Raw genomic sequence first — 20,384 nt, 5'->3', positions numbered from 1 at the left:
CCTTCTAGCAAGTTGGGCTACTTGCATAGTTCTGAAATCAGACAGGTTTCCTCCTTTTTTTCTTTTTTGTCTTTGCACAGGCTCTTTGTGCTTGGAAAAACTTCCCTGGCATCCATTAGCATCCTTAGACCTCCTTTTGTGGTCAATTCAGATGTCACCTCCTATACGAAACTCTTCCCAGATTCTATGAGTTTTTAGTAGTTCTCTTCTTCCTCTTCTCCTTATCTTGATACAATTGCGTCCCTCCAGCATAATGTAAGCTTCTTAAGCTTACATCCTTTGTATTCCTAATGTTTTACACTTGGTAGGGACTTGATCGACTTGAAAAAAATATCTTCTGTGTGCATATATGGCGGAGAGGAATTACGAGTGTAATTTTTTTTTCTGAAAATAGATAAATGATATTAATTATAATCCATCTGTTTGCTATTTCATTGCATTTGGCAGTTTCTGCTCATCCCTATTTGTGTTATCTAATTGAAAAAGACTTGAAAGGAGGTGCAGTTCTTTTTAGTTGTTGACTCTCAGAGGTATTCTTGTGAGAGCACCACATCCTCAGTTCAAAATCTTGACATGGCTCCTTCATATTCAGGCAGGGGGTACAGACTGGTAACCTGTTGCACATGGCTTCAGGTAAGTTGATTTCTTATGTATTAAGTCTTTTCCTCTGAGATAGTGATAGTATTTAATATCCAGCAAGGAATCACTGCCTAGAAAGAAAAAGAAAGCAAAATATTTTGAATCTGTTTATCACTGTGATGTGCACTAAATATTCCTTTTAATTACATGGGATATGACTTGAGTTTTCTTGTCCCTGGAAAAAATGAGTGGAACATGTTGTGTGTCTCTAATTGTGAGGGTGGGAAAGCGCTTTTGAAGCATGGGAAGAAAGGTTTTTTGTTTTTTTTTGTATAAAGGAAGATGAAGAGACTGGTTACAATTTAGTTGTGATTACTTCAACAATTGATTTGCTTAGTAAAGCTATTTTTTCCTTAGTAACCAGATAGAGAATAGGATAGATTACTTTTTGTTTATTTGGAGGGTCTAATGAGTAGTTTATTTACTTTGTGATACAAATGCTTGTAATGTCCTTGTTTCATTTGTCTGTGCCAGGTGTTTGATGTGGTTCTTTTGAGTAGAATGTGCTTTCCCCATATATTATGAAGCAGTCTTTACTTGTATGATGTGTAAGAAATCATTGCTAAGTACAAAATGTGAGAAGCATAAGGTTTGTGATTGATGGGGAACATTTTAGTTGTTACAGCACTGATGTATCAGATATTTCCCTTGAAGCTAGGAGTATGATTTATCTGATTTATTATATTTAAAAACAAGCAAACTTCTTGGTAATATTACCTGTACTTCATTCAACAGTATTGTTTATTCATTTTGTTTATATGAGGTGGATATGCATTTGCCTTTTACAAATATTTATATAATGGTTTTACAGATATTTTACTAAGAACTTAAAAACCATCTCAGACATCCAATTACTCTACAAATGAGAATTTAGGTAAAACACTTCAAGGGAACATTTCTTCAGGGATCTGATTTGAATTTTCTAGTGTATAGACTTAGTTACATCAGTAATAAAAATAATTCACATTTATATCATGTTAAGGTTCACAAAGCATTTTTATCAGTAGCTCTGTGAGGATAGGTCCTGTGCATAACTTCCCTATTTTGTATATGAGGATATGGCTTCAGATACACATAATCTGAGATTTGAATTTGTCTTCCGATTCAAAGACTAGAGCAGTTTTCATGATACTTTATTGCCTCTCAAGAGGTCAAACAGATTGAAACCATAGTTTAAGAAAAACTTTAGATACATTTGTGATTACTAGAGCCACCACAGGTTAAGGGAAACTAGGATTTTGGGGGGCTACTTTCATTTTTTAAAGATTGATATTATGGTGAAGGAACTCCATTGCTGCCCTACAACAGAATTGAGTTATGTTCCCCATAATTTTGATCAATGAAATGCCAAAGTTGATCTGAGAGTGAACTTCTTTCTTTATGTTGGTGTGAATATTTTTGGATAACATAAACTCATAGATTGTGAGAGATGTAAGGAATCAACTCACTTATTTTATGGATGGAGAAAATTGAGCCTAAGAAAAGGTGGTGCTTTAAAGTTTAGTGACATAGAGCTGGTGCTAGCACTGCAGGGAGTTTTACTATGTCTATTCTTGCTGTTGTTTCCCATTGCCTTCCTAAAGTTTTTATTAAACAAGTGGAATTATTTTAGTGTCACTTGTATAGTTCCCATTATATTGCATAACATTTTAAAAAATTTTGATCAATGCCTTTTGTTGTTACATCATATTATTTTGAGATATTTCTTTCTCCTCTTTCTTACCTAGCAAGCCATTCCTTGTAACAAATTAAAAAATAAATAGGAAAAACAGTTTAGCAAAACCAATCTATATGTCAACTATATTTAAAGGTATATATTGCATTGCTTTTTATAGTAGGGAATTTACTTTTTTACACCATGAACTTGTTATGTATATATACATAGCATGAACATGCTATGTAGGTTAGGAGATAGATCTTGTTTGCTCTCTTCAGACAATCTTAAAACAGGGAATAGGGGATCAAATATTCATCTTCATCTTTGCAGTTTCTCTGAGTTTTTAAGTTATTGATGCAATGAATCACAGATATAACTTTGTTGATGTGCTTGAATGTACAGATAGCATATGCTTAAAATTCTTTGTTTGGGAAACATATTCACACGCACACTTTTAAAAGAGTTGATATATTCATGCTAGCCACAAATATAACTTTGCTTCTAATGGGCAAGATGGCTACAATAGGAGACCCTAGGATGTGAAATAATGTAAATTTAGCTGAAAATTGTATTTGCAACTTTAAGTTTAAAAATGCAGTAGGGTAAGTCTCCAGATGTTCTAGTTAAAGAAGCCTGGTTTCTAAAACTACTAAAAAAGTAGTGATTTTTATTTATACATATAAGAGTTACTATAGAGAAATCATTAGGAATTACAAATTTAGTTCCCTTAGACTTTTAGACCATGTTATCTTTTTATAGAATTCTTTTTCATACTTTGAAACTGATGTCCAGCAATCTCAGAAGTAGCATGGAAATCACCTGTCTTACTGGTAGGAAATTCTGTTACACAACTTTAAAAGGCCAGAACCACATACAAAACAATTTTCTTATGTATTCTTGCACTCATTTGGAAAGGAACTCAATGAATGATGATGAAGTTAAGGTTGTTTTAGATTGTAACTTATGATGTCTTAAGTTTCTCTTACACTTTTTTCCAGAGAGCGTAAAATTGTAAACATTCTCATATTCATAACATTTTTATGAGCCAGATATTACAGGAGATGCCAAAATTCACAAGTTTCTTTAAATTTTTGAATGCAGACAGTATGATTAGATTAGAACTTTCTTGGTGATGATTTGAAACAAAGCAATTTCATGAATGTTCTTAGTTGTACAAGTGTTTCCTTCATCTATAGAGGATAAAGTGAAGATATTGATGTCTTCTGGATTGCTTTTTACTAAATAAGACATGTGAGACTGAAATGTTTGTATGCCCCATAGAATTATTTCAGTCTTGTTAATGGATTAGTATTAGCAGATTTGAGAGCTGTGGGTAGGAAAAGTAACTTGTTTTTTCCTTTTGATGACTATGAAGTGTTCTGCCTGCCAGATAATGATGGTGAACAACATATTGGATTTGGTCAGAACTTTAGGCTATCTAGTGGGCCCAGGAATGAAAACTTTCCCTAGGACTTTGAACATTGACATGTAATAGGTAGCATGATTATTTATCCAGTCATCTGGACTACATTGACTATATGTTTAGTCAGATTACTTGAGCCTCACTTATTTGGATACTAGGTTTTCTGCTGATCCAACTTTCATACTTCCAAGTAGCTTGAGTAGATTTCTTCAGTAGGCTGAGAACACTAACATGTACCTGAATAATATATAGTGATCCATTTCTTAAGTTCTGTCAGAATTATCTACCTTTTCATCCAGTGGTAAATATATTGTGAAAATGGAGAATTGACAAGAGATAGTAATTAAAGTTGGTTAGTTTATGCTGTGGATGGGAACATAATTGGAGAATACATTGCTCTTTATGGAAAACTAAATACATATTTCTTCTATCTACTCCAATATTTGCAAATTCACATAGGCAAACATCTTTAGAGTTATATAGGAGAACCAAGTATAGCCTAATTGGAAAAAAACAATCATATTTACTTGCTGATGCTTTGAAACTGGAGAAAGCTATTTTCAACCAAGAGTCATTCTGGGTTTGGTACTTATGGTTGGAGAAGCTGTTTAGAAATGAGCTCCAAGGAGAGGTGGCTGGTAGAGGTTGTGCCAGCTTAAAACCACAAGTGTATTTGGGAAGCCAGAAGGCGTTCTTCCAGGGCTGGGTGACCCTCGCCGAGGCAGAGGATGGACGCTGTGGCTGAGTGGAGAGCGGCACGCCCAGAGAGGAATCCCATGAAGCGGAGCTGGAGGGATCAGGTGAGCCTGGGGTGGAGATAGTAGTAGCAGAGGGAGAATTTTGGATCTCTGCAAACTCACTTTAAGCATGCTTGGGGATTATTGGATTTTTTTGTTTTTGTTTTTGTTTTTATTTTTAAAGTTTTTCACTCTAGGAATTTTGGAGGGGGATCTAGTGAAAGTGTAGTTTGGGGTATTGGCCCTTCTTGAAAATGGGTGTTATCATTTGAGAAATGAATTTGGTGTAGATTATAGGAATAGAAGAAAGCTTGATGAAGTGAAGGGCTTTGAAGAAAAACCCCTCACTTATCTATTGTTGGGTTTGGAGTGACATTCATGACATTTTTAGAGCTTCTTTAGGGTGGATTGGCCACTTGTTGGAAAAAAAACAAATAGACATTTGATAGTTTTCCTTTGAGGTCACTTTAGACTTAAAGAGGCAGCGAGGCATTAGGATTTAGTGTATACCCTAAGAGTTTTTGAGGATCAAGGATTCTTGTCAGATAGTGAGGAAAGGGTGGAATCATAGAGAGTACTTGCCCAAATGGGTCAGTTGTTTGCAGTAAGGCTAGGTTTTGTTTCTAAGGTTTAAAAAAAGGGCCAAAGCAATTTCTTTAGAAGCCTGAAATTCAGGATTTTGGTTTTTAATATTTCTAAAGCAGTTTGCTTTATTTGGGTAACAAACCTTACATAGGACAAACCCTACTTTTATACCTTGGGAGCTGATAGAGCTTCAATTTGTTAAGTCCCTTCCTATTACCTTAAAACATCTTTATTGCCTTGGAGGTCACCTTACATTGAAATTCTGTATCTCAGTCAGCAAGGATTGACATTGGTGGTGGTGGTAGGGTATATTTACATCATCATTGGCTAACCTTAGGTTCTTTCAGGGCCCTAAGGAACTTTGTAATAATCTGACCAAAGTAACATTGTCCATATCACAACGTCAGAGGCTTTTTTGTTTGTTTATTCAGAACTGCCATCTTGGTAAGTTCTGAGTAGCAGGTTACAGAAGGATTTTGTTCAAGGAGAGTGACCTTGGTGGCATTTCTACCACATATCAGAGCAATAGGTAGACGAGATATTTTGGGGAATACAGCATGGTAAATTTTAAAAATCACCAATTATGTTTCTTAAGGCTAAGATTAAAAAATTTAAATTAATATGCCCCTCAAAATAAACTGTTTTTGTTGGAATATAGGTTACACACTTTTTCCTTATAAAATGAATGCAGTCTACAGTCTATAATCAGTATTTTTTTTTCAGTGTTTACCTATATTTTTTTTCCTTCCAAAGCTAGTGAGGTGACTACATTCAGACCAAAGCGGTAGTGTATCAGAGGTGTCAGGGATACTTAATTTTGTGCGGGAGTATGAGAGAACCCATGCATTTCAGTTCAATACATTTGTGTGTATATGGGGTTTTAGAAAAGAGACTATCTCCCTCTTTCCCTTTTTTAACCTCTGTATTCAACATTCCAGCCCTAAAATCAATAGAGGATGTTGTACTTGCTCTGAGGAGCTTTTAATATCTTGAGAAACTTCTATGTTACCCTACTTTATTTGCCCATTTGGGGTGTGAATTCATGATGCCTATAGATGCAGTTTCTGTCATCTCTTGGCTGCTCCCAGGGCCCTCTGATATTTTGGGATTTCACATTTTTGTATGACCTTGTATAGGAGGTCATCTTTTAAGTTCTTTTGAGTGGGTGGTGGGAGTATTTGATGGGTATCAGCATATCAAATTAATTTTTGTTGTTTTCTATTTCAGGAGAGATTCAGTACCTACATGTTCATCCCCCTGAAGTTTGGGTATGTGGCCACACCGTAGTTTTGCCTGAGAAAAGAGTGTGGTGCCAGCCATATGGAACGCAATTAGGGATAGCCCCCAACAGAGCTCGGGTCTCGTGGCTTGGTACCAGAGAGATGCTATGGGACCAGTTATTGCCTCTCATCCAGTCAGTAGTACAGCAGGGGATTTTGCCAAATGTGATAGTAATTCACTTAGGGGGAAATGACTTAGTCCAACAGACTTCACTAGGGTTAATAATCACCATGAAAAATGATTTGACAACATTATGTAGAACCTTTCCCAAAGCAAAAATTGTATGGTCAGCTTTACTGCCCAGGAGGATTTGGCCAGGGGCCCAGAAACCTGGAGCAGTTGATAAAGCCAGGAAGGCACTGATTAAAGAACTTTCTAAGTTTTGTAGCCTCTGTGGGATTTCAGTGTTAAGGCATGATCAGATTGTCTATTCTTCCCCAGAGCTATTTAGCCAAGATGGAGTTCATCTGTCGGAGATTGGGGAAGTTATTTTTAATGCCAATCTACGGGAAGCAATTGAAGCTTGCTTATAACCTATAACCCTTTGGAAAAATGGGCAGGACCACTTCTACTGCTTTGCTGAGTTCCTTTCTCTTCTTTAGGTGGAATTAATCCTTACTTTGTAGCCTTATCTCTAGTTCTTTCCTCTTCCTCCTACTTGACAAGTCATTTGCTTTTGGACAAGTCTTCCAGTTTTAATAAGGCTACAGTGGGGGTTCTAATGCCTCTTTGGGATTAAAGAGACTCCTTTTGTATTGTCTTCCTTTGTGTGAGATGGATATTGAAAAGGTAGGGCTTCCATTATCTTGGCCCCAGATTTGGAAACCACTTGTTTCTCTACTTTCATCCAAGAGGAGGAATAACATCTATGTAAACTTTAAAAGGACAGCAGGCAGAAACCATTCCTAAAAGATGTTTGCAGGGTTTTGTGTTATTGTGTGTGTGTGTGTGCGTGTGGGTGTGTGTGCTTGTGTTGTTAATATAAGGCTCCTTTCTGCCTTTTGCAACTGTATTCAAGAGCTGTGCTCGCTCTTCCCAAACATTTTCCCACAGTATCTCCCACCCCTTCACATTCAGAATATAAAACGAGGCATTTGTATTTCTTTTGTATGTAATTAAGTGGCTTTTCTAAATGATTGAATATAAGCTTCCTAATAAATAAGTCACTTGATCACTTCATGTAAAAATGTATTACTTATATTCATAAAGGGCTATGGATATTAGCACAAGTGTAAATGACAATATGATCTGCACCAATGCCTTCATGGTAGAGTTATTTTATTGATGGCTCTTAGACTCAATTCAATTCAGATGTTATATACATATGATGTTATTGTAATATTTTGTCCTTAATAAAGTTGCAACGTGGAACCTTTCAAACTTGTGATTCGTTCTTTTGTGTCATTTTTTTTAGTGTAATAAGCAACAATTAGGCTCTGTTTTTCTTCATATGAAATGAATAATCAGCTTAGATATTTTTTAGTGATTTCACAAAAGCTTCTTCACTTTAGGCAGAAATGTTTTGTGGAGATCATTGGTGGGAAATGATATGGTGTGATCTTCTCACAAAGATTAATGTAATGCTTCTGTTCCCTGTTTTTTATCTGTTGAATTTCTAAACCTTAAAATCCAACTGAAAATGACATTTTTTTTTCCAGGAAGTTTTACTGGTCCCTCTCCTCACCCCTCCCAACTCCCCCAGGATTGTAAAATAGCTATTTGTTTTACAGTTTTAAAATATACGTACTGTGTAACATTTATTATAGTTACCTGAGTTTATGTCTTATTCCCTGTTAGATTTTGAGCTCCATCAAGACAGGGAGTCAGTCTTATCTGTTATCTCCCTCAGTGTGTAACACAAAATAGGTGATTGATTTGTTTTTTTAAAACCCCTACCTTCTGTCTTGGAATCAAAACTATGCATTGGTTCTAAGTCAGAAGAGCAGTAGGGGCTAGGAAAATGGGGGTTAAGTAATTTGCCCAGAGTTATACAGCTAGGAAGTGTCTGAGGTCAGATTTGAACCTAGGACCTCCTGTCTCTAGGCCTGGCTCTCCATCCACTGAGCCACCTAGCTGCCCCCTAGATGCGTGATTTTATTGAATAAATGAATTGCTTTTGTACAACTGGAAACATAACTTTAAATTAACTGTAGATACCAAAATTTACAGCCAGTGATAATCCTCAAATTACCAGCCAACAATAGAAAATGAACTTTTTGAAGATGCACACAACCTTAAAAGCCCAAACAAGTCTGACCTGAAAGACAACAGCTTTCTGGAAGAAGAAAGATCAGCACATGTATTCCACATGCAAATAAATACATTAGCTGAGTGAAGTAGAACTGAAGGAGTAAAGTTTTCTGTTAATAGTTGTAATAAAGGAATAAAGAATAATATAGCCACCTAACTCTTAGAACCCTATGAAAGAATACTCATTTGTTTGTCTCTAGGCATTCTCAAAATGATGAAATAATTTCAGTCTCTAAACTTAAAGGTCTGCTTTGTTTAATTGTGATCAAAACAATGATTTAGGACTTTGGAGACTTGGGTTTTTTTCTATTCATGTCTTAGGGAATTTTCTCCTCCATGTGTGGTAGTACTGTTTTTAAAAAAATTAATCTGAATGGATGTATGTTTGTATTCAAAGGATATTAAAATGATTTAATGAAGCAACTTTGAAATGTTTTGGGTTCTTCAGAAAAAAAAATTGCCCTCAAGTAAAAAGTACTGAGTAACTTAAACTGCTATTGGAACTGTCTCAGTGTGCTAACAGTTTAGATATAAGAAGTAGCCTAGTATCTATCCATTTGGAAAACTTAGAAGTTAACTTAGTGAACATAATTGATCCCTCCTGAAGGGGACTGATACCCCACCCCCCAATCTCCATGCTTATAGCATGATACCTGACAGTTTTCATATTGGGGAGCAATCATTCTGAAGTACTAAAGGAAAAAGTCTGGTTGATTCCCCCCCCAATATATTTTGTGATTTCATAAAGTGAGAAAGGAATAGCTCCTGTTACTGTTCTATGTAAATTTAATGCCTATGGTGAATTTGAGTATAACCAAAATCAGTGATGGATTTAACAGTATTAAAAGTATGTCGGGTGGGGGGGGGTATTAGTAGGAGTTTTAATGATTCTCCTTCCAACTCTAAGGTTCTGTGAGTCTGACCTGGACTGAGGATTATTCATGAATTATGGAATTTCACTTCTAAACTACAAAAGCATGGCTTTTTGAGGAATGGTGGTAATATATTTTTAATGTATTAAAAGACTAAGAATTGGTGATTGGGTTGGAGGAGTGGAGGAAATAATGTTTATATGTTGAATAAGTTTGAGTTTAGAGTTTCTTGGTAATAATAGCCATTGAAATTTGAATTTTTTTGTGCCTCTAGGTCTCTGAAGTAAATCTTACCTAGATTCTTTATCACTATTTGGGCTAATGAAATCCTTACATCTGCTTGAAACCTTACTCTAGTTAGCTCCTATGTGACTATGTGTTACTTAGTTGTAAATATGTTCTCTTAACTTTGTGTGTTTGAATTCTTTTGCATGGAAAATGACAGGCAATTTCCAAAGTTATATGTTCATATAAGACTAACAAGCAATTCTGGATAGATACTAAGGGAAATTTTAAAGGAAAACACATTAATTAATGTAGCTTCTAAAAGTAGACCCAGGAAAAGTACTATCTAGCATATAGATTTTAATTTCTCTGACTTTAAGAATCTTGTGTTCCGAGACATTGTAGTAAAAAATGCTGATTTATTTTTTAAAATACACACATCCACATGTATATTTTTATTGTATTTTATTTTTTTTAAAACCCTTACCTTCTGTCTTAGAGTCAATACTGTGTATTAGCAATGGGGGTCAAGTGACTTGTCCAGGGTCACACAGCTGGGAAGTGTCTGAGGCCAGATTTGAACCTAGGACCTCCCGTCTCTAGGACTGGCTCTCAATTCACTGAGCTACCCAGCTGCCTATCCTACATGTATATTTTTAACAGAAGGATATGCTGATTGCCCCAAAACCCAGAACATTGAAGGGTCTTCTCATTGATATTCATAAAAGTCAGGAAATTGAAAGGTAAATGGGTGAAAAATGCCTACTATTCAAGCAGTTGGATGTCCAGTTCATTTAATATACACTGTTGTACAGTTACTGTAGAGGAATGCTGAATTGTGTCCAGAATTGGACTGAGTGGACTAGATTTCATCTGGTAAATTGCATTTAAAAAAAAAAAATCTTGAGATTGCTCACATGTGCAGACCCCATATTTTAAAACAAATAATCTCCTGCTGAAGCTATCTAATTCTATATCTTGGAAATACCTTGAGGAATCAAAGTTGTGGTGATCCTAAAGGCAGAGAAAAGATATACAATGGGGATAAATAAATTATAGTATGTATCATTGATGACCTAAGTAGTATATAAAGAAATGGCCTTAGAAAAGGATGGGCTGGTCATGTAATGAAGGCAGGGAATGTTAACTGGCCAAAGAAATTGTTTCACCAAGTACCCATAAAAAGTAACAAAATCTTCAAAGGTCTTAGTGCATTGGGTGGCTCACCTGAGGAAGATCTATGGAGGAATGACTTAAGAATTGCATAGAATTAGAAAGCATGGATGGTGTTACTATTTGTACCAATGGAAGGAGTATCCTCATTGAAAAGATTATTGCAGATCTTCGTAGATATTGAAATACTTAAAAAAAAATCCACTTCTCACCTTTTTTTTCTGCTGAGCTATTAAAATTGCTTATTTGGCTCACAGAACAGCAAATGGCATGTTTAGAATTGCAGGCATTCTCTGAGCACTGATGAGATGGCTGTTGCCCTTTAGTGGGCTTTTTGATTGGGAGGTCAAGTAGGGATAGACTTTTATTTGGTAACTTTATGGAAAATTTATTATAACTTACATTGCAAGGTATATGGGAGAGGAGAAATAGCAATATATTAAAAGCAAGTAAATAAAGTGATATTATCTATTGTGTGATAGAAGAATTGACAAGAAAATAAGTCAGTGCTAAGGCAGTGATTTTGCCTAGTGAGGCAGTGGTGGTGAACAAACCTACATTATGCTGTCATTTTGGACAAATGGCAAAAGGACCACTTTGTCCATTCTGAACCAAATTAATCTTGATTATATACTCTCAGGGGCTGAGGATACTCTTGTGTTTGGCAGTGCCAAATGGCATGGGTCAAACAAAATAGGTTTCCATCTTATCTGTGTTGGTTTTATCCTGACTTAATGGAAAACAGCAGCCTCAGTCCTATTTGTCTCTGCAAACTGCTTTTTCCCCCCATTTCCCAGCATTGTGTTACTCATTTGGCACTGATTTACATTCTGTCTTCTATTTATTTGAGTACTTGTCATTTCTTCTATTATACTGAGCTTCTTGAGGGCAGGGACAGGATTTTATTGATCTTTATATCTCAGAGAACCCAGCCCATTGTTTTGCCTATAGATATGTGATAAATATTGAATACTATTGGTAATAATGATACGAATGCCATCTTTGCTAAAGCAAACCCACTATCAGGTTGAAATGATCCTAGGGACTGGTTTTAATGCAGAAGTACTTAATTTTTTCACTTCATTTTGAAACTAGTTTCTACTACTGAAGAATCTATGTAGGTAGTGTCGAGTGCAATTTTCAAACATGGTAACTAACAAGCTGGGTAGCTCAATGGATAGAGAGCCAGGCCTGAAGATGGGAGGTTTGGGGTTCAAATGTGGTCACAGACTCTTCCTAGCTATGTGATTCTGGGTAAGTTACTTAACCCTAATTGCCTAGCCCTACCACTCTTCTGCCTTCGAACCAGCACTTCCGTAACAATTGTAAGATGGAAGGGAAGGGTTTGGGGGGAAAAAAAGTAACTTGTCAATGTCTTTTTTTCTCCCATAATTTTTTACTTTGCCAGAAAATTTATGTAGTTTTCAGGAAATAGAATTGAAAATGATTGTAAAATGTCACAGATTTGTTTTAAGGGAGTTGTCAGTTATGAATTTTATTATATGGGCTAATTCCATCTTTCCAAAATGGCAGTTTGTTTTGAAATTGGAAAATCTCCCATTCTTCAGGTGAGTACTGCATTGAAGGTTATATAATAGATGCACCCAGTAAAATTATTTAGTAAGTCAGAGGGAATGCTTACATTTCTGAGTTGGTTGTGGCATCCTCTATCCCCTTGTGTAGGAATCTAGTAGTTTAGTGAATTCTGGTTTAGTTATGTAAAAAATTCCCAACTCCCAAGGGAGTGCTTTATCTTTTTGGAGGTTCCAAAATTTATGAGAAATCTTTTCTATAGTTGAGAAGTAAAACTCACTGTTGGAAGTAAGCAAAATGAAACTTGGTTTAAGAATCTTTGAATCAATTAATATTTATATATTTTTATATCCATAGCATTTTAGTGTGTTAGTGTTTTAGTGGTGTAGGCATCCAAGAAACCCTTTTGTTTGTTCTGCCAGAAAAAGTAGTTTTGCATTTAGAAAAAAAGACTACTGCCTTTTTCCCCAACTTAAATTTATATTGTACAGAAATCCACTAAGATCCAAATTATAGATGATTAAATGTTTTTTAAATTGAATTATTTCTAGAGTATTTAGTCAAGTAATGAAATTCTCTGATCAGTCAAGCAAAACTTCCCATATTTCTGGGTTTTTTTTTAAATGTCTTTTTTTCTGTCTCTCAGTGGCATTGCCTTTTTGAGAGGGCCACAGGCTTCTCGAGTCTACAGGTGTGCCACATCTGCAGATCAAATTAGAACCCGGGTTTCACAGGATTAGTGTGTGAAGTCAGCTGTGTGTCTAAACAATGCCATAGTTACATTTGTGGATGACATGGAAGGAAGATATGTGAATTTGGAAGAGATTTGGACTAGACAACAAAAGAAAGATTTTATTGTTAACTAGCACTTGATTGAAAAATCTAAGGATTGGCTTATTGTCATAAGCAACAACAACTACCATCATTTTTCTGATAATTCCACAAAGGTGGCAGTTGAATGGTTGTGTTTTGGACAGACACAAAAAGTTTTTGTGGTTTCTTTATCTGGCATAACCTCTTAAAGCATTGGCCTCATTCACTACAAATATTGCTCCTGGAAGAAGAGATCAGGTGGTAAGTGGAGGTAGGGAAGAGCTAGAACTCTAATTTGTTTTGACATGTTTTTCTCCCTATGCCCTGTTTTCACCTTTTCTCATGAGCAGCTTAAAGAAGTGTTATGAAGCCATTCCTATGTCAGTGAGCACAACTGAAGTGGAGTGACTGGAGTCGTGTACCCATTATTTCAGCTTTACAAATAAGTACCAGCCCGACAAAATGTTTTACTATCCCAATTTTCTCAGTTTGTGAGTTGCTTTAACATTCATCTTCCTGTCTTCTTTGTGTACCACATAGATAGTACTAGACAATTTCTCCACATATATGGTACCAGACAGTTTCTTTCAAACTTGATTCAAGTCATTGTCTTAGCAATGACCTCAGTAAGGTAGAAAAACTTATATTTGGTAATAAAATTCTAAAATCAAAGTTTTGATATTTTGGATTTAGTTTCATTCAGATATCTCAGTTTTAGGGGAAATCATTACATTGAATACTTCATTAAGCCCCCAAATTTCAGTCAAGGCCACTTTTTCCTTCTTCAGAGTGATCTTTTGGGTCTCTAGATAGTTAATATGCTAACTTTTGTGCTTGTGTTTTCAGATTCTATGGCTGCTAGACCTTTTTAGTTCTAGACTTTTTAGGATAAGTCTTATGAGCAACCAATATACACATGGAAATCTATAATTTCTGCCTGGAGAGAAGCTGCTGCTAATTTGCACACAAATGCATGAATGAAAGTCTAAGGCCCTGATGGCATAGAATGGAAGAATGATTTTGGCAAAATGCCTTTTTTCCCTTCAAACATCTTTTCATATGTGATCAGACTTGTTAGAACCTTGTTGTAATCCCCTCTAGTTTGGAATGTGGTATAAGATAAGATTGATACTTTTCTTTGAACAATAATAGATACCAAGAGGTAACAGAGTACTCTCAGGTGCTCTAAACACTACTTGCAACTTTCATTTCTCATTGATTTTGTAGGTCCCTAGTGTAATGTGAATATTTTGTGGCCCTCTAAGATCCTCACACAGTAGTCCCTTTCCTGGCTCCAACTCATTCCTCTCTTCTTGGAGTCTGCAAGTTCTGGGTTTTTACAACTTGTGCTGATAAATTCCTCATCGGGTTTCATATTGCAGACTTAGAGCAGCATAACTACCTTTGTGTTTATATGTCTTTGGGACACTGTATAGGCAGCAAAAGAATAAATGAGATCAAATCTCCCCATTAAATGGCCAGCTGTTTGTGACTGCTGACACATAATGGGGTGTTTGTAATGGGTATTTGGTGATGGAGAGGACTAAGTAACTTCTTTACTATCCTACCTGGTTTTCTTTAGAGGAATTTAAAGCCCTTTTTAGTTATTAATCTACAAAAGTATTTACTTATTGTTGCACTGTGGTAGTGGATGTAGTTCCATCTTTGGTGTACAAATATAAAATATTCTGAGTGCACCTTGAATTTTATCTTTCTCTAGTGGATTGGTGGAAAGAATTCTGAATTTGATGTCATGGTACCTCAATTGAAATACTAGCTCTAGCTTTGTGAACTTAGGCAAAACTTACTCTTGATGGGCTTCAGTTTCCTCTAAGAGGTTATAAAGACCTTCTAGCTCCAAGTCCTACAATCAAGAATCTGAATGGAGTTGGTAGCTAAAAGGTTCCTTTTATGGGACACAAAATCCATTCTTTAGGGGTAATAGAAATTGTGATTTCTATATATCCTCATCTGTTAGTGCAACTTGGATATTTCTGAATGAATCTACATTACTCATAAGTGCTGATATGAAGACTTTGTTAAAATAGGAAGGTGGCCCAGTGGATAGAGTGCCAGACCTAGAGTTGGGAGGACCTGGGTTCAAATATGGCCGCAGATAACTGCCTAGCTGTATGACCCTGGGCAGGTCTCTTAACCCTATGCTTGCCTTGACTTTGCCCTTGTCTTAAATTTGTTACTAAGACAGAAAGTAATTTTTTTTAAGTCTTTATTACAGTTAATGTGGTTAACTCCAGCATGACAGAACTGGGTATCACTCCCTTAGGAATTTCCAGTTCTGATAGGAAGATAATTCATCTCAGACTGCAGAACTTTTGCTTCTTTAGGTACCATCTGCACACATGCACATACACACACACATAGAGCACATGTACATATACATGCACAGCACACTCACATGTACTCTCTCTCTTCACTGAAGACTATGCCTTAATTGCAGTTGCTCCAGTGCTATGCTTGGAAGAAAGTGGTGGTCCCGACACAGCTTCTTTCCCCTTGAGTCTGCTACTCAGCTTCTGTCACTGTTCCTTGCTCTTCAACCTTATTTTTTTTTGTTTTAAGTTAGTTTACCCTTGTTTTAGACAGTGGTATCTTAGTTTAGTGTTGTCAAACTCCTACCACATTAACATTTTATCCTCATGAGTTCCCATAACATTTCTCTCTCCTTAAATCTTAATTCTCATCTAAATTACATCTTCCCTATATGTTCCAGCTGTATAATGTTGTGTCTAGCTTTGTGTTGTCCGTATCCTTTGCTGTAGTTGAGGAAGCGTGGAACACGATCAGTTTGCAATATGACATGGTTCCGCAGAGCTTATATAATCACATATCACTTCCTGCTCCTCTGAACATCAATTCTTCTATCTATAAAATGGAGGTAATACTTGAATTACTTATCTCACAATTTGTTGCAAAGATAAAATGAAAGAATGTAAAATGTGAAAGAGTTTTTATCTCAATATCATATACATGTCAGCAGTTGGAAAAATTTGGTAGTACCAGAGAAAATCTAAAGATGATATGACTCTATACTTTATTAAGGAATTTGAGAGAATAGGTAGGCCCCTCTATCTTGCAGATAACACCTTGCTCAGATGACCGGCAAGAGAGGCTATAAATGTGTTTTGTGCTTCTTATGTGCACTTCACATTTTGAAAACTAGCTCACCAACTGATCTCACAAGCCCCCTTCTTTTTCCTTTTGTATATGAATGACATTGGACTTTAAAAAATGATACAAAAGATGACTGAAGGAGCCTCTGCCAAGCAGAAATCTTCTGAGGCTTTAGGGAAAAAATAGCCGCCCTATTATATGTCTGTACTTTCGTTCTCTGCAAAGGTGGTCTTTCCTTGGGAAATGTGTGTGACCCTGCCAGTTTTACCTCTCCTCCATAGATAGTCAATCTTTTCCATATACCTTCCTCCTGCTGACTTTTTTTTTTCTAGGGCACTCAGCTTGTTCTTAAATGTTGCTGTTTCCTGTCTGAACTGATCTTTGTGAGATTACACATTCTAAGGCATTCTCAGCAAGTCCTCATTCTGAAGGGGAGGGCAAAGGAACTTTATATTTAAGAGATAGTAAAGGCAATCTGGAATGAAATTTGAATTGAGAATCCAGATTTTCCTCAATGCTATTTACTGTTGTGGGATTGGTTTCTGTATTGGGGAGGAGAGAAGGAGGCACTAGGAGGGTTATTGCCTGGAGGGGTCAGAAAATGGGGGATTTGTGTGTCTTTTGTGTTTTGCAAGGCACTAACATGACTCCCGTCTGTATTTAAATGCTGTCCCCAGGTTACGACTATGGCTATGTCTGCGTGGAGTTTTCACTCTTGGAAGAGGCCATCGGATGCATGGAAGCCAACCAGGTTGCTTTATACTTCGGTCGAATGCTGCTGGAAGGATTTTTTTTGTGGGGAGGGAGGGAGATCCAAACGATTTTGTTTTGGAAAGGTGCATAAGAAGATCTGTCCTTGGAGCAAACCACGTATCAGCTAAAATGCTGTTATTAGAAGAAAATTGGAGAGGTTGGGAAGGCTTTTTCTTTTAAGAGCTAATGGGTACTGAGTTGTGCATTCTTTAAACTAGTGCCCAGTAGCAGTGATAGATTCCAAGGATGGTGGCTAGAAAAAAATTAGTTAGAGCAAGTGATAACCCTTTGGGGTATATACCTACAATGGGGTCCTGTTTGGAAAAAACTCTTATAGTGGGAAGTAATCCTTGGATTGTTCTGTGACCTATTCATGTGCAAGGATTTTAGGTAAATACACACACACTTGGATCTATAGCAAAGGCTATGTAGCTCTAATTGCATGCAGATCCTGCATGCATGCACCCCTTTCCATTTCATCTGGGTATGAGGGGGGAGTGGATTTTTTTGTGTCCATGTCTCTTGCATTCATTATTGTTTCTGCCAATTGGAGTTGCATACAAGAAGGCTTTACTGCCTACTGTCTGACCTGGTGAATCTGAATCTGTACTTGAATTTTGTGCTGGAATGGTCTTATTTGTAAAACCCCAGTTGCCTTCTAGAAACTCACTAAGCATTTCATTGAAACTATGTTTTGGACCTCTCTATTGGTGAGATAATGCCCAGTGGAAGTGATGGGAATTTTATTCCCAGTTTGTTTGTTCTCACTATTTTTATCTTGAGAAAATCAGTTCACTTTTTCTGCCTCCATTTCCTCTTTTTAAAATGGAAAAAAAAATGATGTATATATAGTGGTAGTGAGCAAAGTAGTAGTCTGAAAGAAAACTTCTTTAGGTTCTTAAAATATCTAGGATAATTAGTAAAATTTGTTTAAATTTTTAATTAATCTACACACTAATGACATTTAGGAGTGATTCAAATTCAAGTCTGGGCACAGCTAAGTGGCTTAGAGATGCAAGGTTCTACATTCAAATGTGGCCTCAGACATTTCCTAGCCATATGACCCAGGGCAAGTCACTTAATAACCCCAATTGCCTAGCCCTTACAGTTCTTCTGCTTTGGACCCGATATTCAGTATTGATTCTCAGACAGAAATCAAGTCTCAAGCTTGTTCAAATTAACATGGTTAAATTTTTCTTTTCTCCTCTGTGACACCATTGCAATCGCCTAACAGGAAATGAGACTTTGATATGTTTGAGAAAATCCTTTTGAGTATTAAGGAGAAAGGAATTCTGTTGATACAAACACAGAAGTTATTAATATAGTAGTAACCACCAGGGCCACAGCTGTAATTGGCATAAGACCATGTTTCACCCACCTTGTAGGTTGTTACCATTTGGACAGCTCTAATGGGAAACTTTGTTATTCAAAATCTTCCACTCACTGGTCCTAGTTATATCATGTAGAGCTAAGCAGAATAAACGTAATCACAATTCCCTATGATAAGTATCTGTTTTAATTCTGGCTGTTGCCACCTCCCTGAGGTAACTATTAAAGTTGCTAATAGATGAAACTGTTAGTTCAACTTTGTTTTAGTATGTTGTTACAAGGAGAGGTAAAAATCTAAAATGTTAGACTCCTTGTATATCCCACTGGCAGAAAAGAGCAGATCAGTTTTTAGAACTCTTTTTTTTTTTCTGTCATAGAAACTAATTTAATTAATAATTCATTGATCTTTGTGAATAGTCTACTTGCACATGATCCTATGCTGAACTCTATACAAGCCATAAAAGTAAGAAAATACATTTAAGTCTTTTAGGTTCAACCTATCAGGTGATAAAAGGGCTACTTTTATACCATCTTATTGATGAAGACAGGTTTAGGAAAGTTAAATGACTTGCCTAAGGTCAAAGCTACTAATTTTGGAGCTAGGCTTTTGAATCCAGCTCTCAGGTTCAAATCTGGCATGCTTTTTCTTCCTCTTGCCTCTTAAAGAAGTGAAATAAATACAGTACTTACCTTCTGAGAATTTTTGTTCTATAATAGTCATAGTAAGCACTATGTGTGATTCATGAGCCCTGGAACATTTCGTCTAATACATTTATAATTTTGTTTAAATGCTCAGAACAATAGTAGTTACAACCTTTGTTGGACTTGTTCCCTCAGCAGAGCTTACACTTAAGGAATTATTATTATAACAGTACTATGCTTTCTAATTCTTACTTTGCATTGGACTAGTGACCAACACATTTTTGTTAAAAGACTGAAGATGCCTTATTTAGTGAACCTAATATTTGAAAATAGTTAATTGTGTCCTTTTTTTAGGTCACTTAACTGTTACTTCTTTCTTGTTGGCATTCAATGTCAATATTGCCCCATGAATGAGTCCATCTTCCCTTATGTTTCTCACACATTGTAAAAAACAATTTCTCCTGAAAATTGAAATTTACCTATGGCAATACAATCTTCCATTTGAGTTGGAGCTCAGTAGGGAGAAAAAATTAATCCTTCAAAGGGATTAAGCTGTTCCTCTCATTCTTATGATGTAGTTCATTTTTACTCCTTGAATAAATCCAAATTGGCATCTTTTAAAAGATATTATTAGAGATAACTGTGCTGGACCACTACATGGAGATGCCATAGAGAAATCTAAGAATTAGTGGAGAAGGCATGTGAGTGTTGACACTGGATTTGGAGTTGAGGGACTGTGGTTAGAATTTCAGCTCTTCTCTAGATTAGCTGTGTGACCTTAGGCAAGCCCCTTAACCTTTCTGGGCTTCAGTTTCCCTCTCTGCAAAATGAAGGGATCAGGTAATCTGAAACTCTGAAGCCTATTGCCAAGACTCAGAACAAGTAAAGAGAGATGTTCAGAAAGGAAGCTTCCCTGACCACTGCTCCAAAGTCTGAACCCTCAGGATAAAGCATTATAGATTTCTTTTGCTCCTCATTGCTAAGCTGAGGCCCTTTGTTTTTTGTTGTTTTTTTTTTAACACAGATAAACAGTTGCAGCTCCTTGACTTTCCCCTTACTCCCATTTCCTTCTCTAGATAAAATATATTAATGGCCAGATTCAGAATCACCAGGATCTGCTGTATGCCTCTGAACATAGAGCATGTGTGTGTGTATGTGTTTGAATTGGAGGAGGTGTAATTTCAATGTGTCGAGTTAAAAAAGTTTCTATTTTGTTTTGCAATTCCTTGATGGGCAAGTAGTTTTCTTTCATATTCCATCTACCAGTTGTAGCAGATAGAAGTGAATGTTGTTCTTATTAGGCATTGTCAAATGGTGTGAATTGTTGGTGTGCAGGGGAG

The 20,384-nt window shown here is 36.3% G+C and overlaps 1 protein-coding gene across 8 annotated transcripts in view; it reads left to right on the top strand.

Annotated features, from left to right (window-relative positions):
• RBM6 (RNA binding motif protein 6) overlaps positions 1-20,384 on the top strand; it is a 101,503-nt gene that overhangs the window by 28,540 nt on the left and 52,579 nt on the right. For 7 of the 8 annotated variants that reach the window (XM_007499881.3, XM_007499879.3, XM_056805040.1 and 4 more), the window contains one exon: positions 16,998-17,071. In XM_007499881.3, coding sequence (XP_007499943.1) covers positions 16,998-17,071 — 74 coding nt within the window. Of the gene's footprint in view, positions 1-6,268; positions 6,310-16,997; positions 17,072-20,384 lie in introns of all 8 variants that reach the window. The other variant, XM_007499883.3, reaches the window with a different exon arrangement.

The sequence above is a fragment of the Monodelphis domestica genome, chromosome 7 (assembly GCF_027887165.1).
Source record: "Monodelphis domestica isolate mMonDom1 chromosome 7, mMonDom1.pri, whole genome shotgun sequence".
In the NCBI taxonomy this organism is placed as follows: domain Eukaryota; kingdom Metazoa; phylum Chordata; class Mammalia; order Didelphimorphia; family Didelphidae; genus Monodelphis; species Monodelphis domestica.
This window is presented reverse-complemented; position numbering and strand designations above follow the sequence as displayed.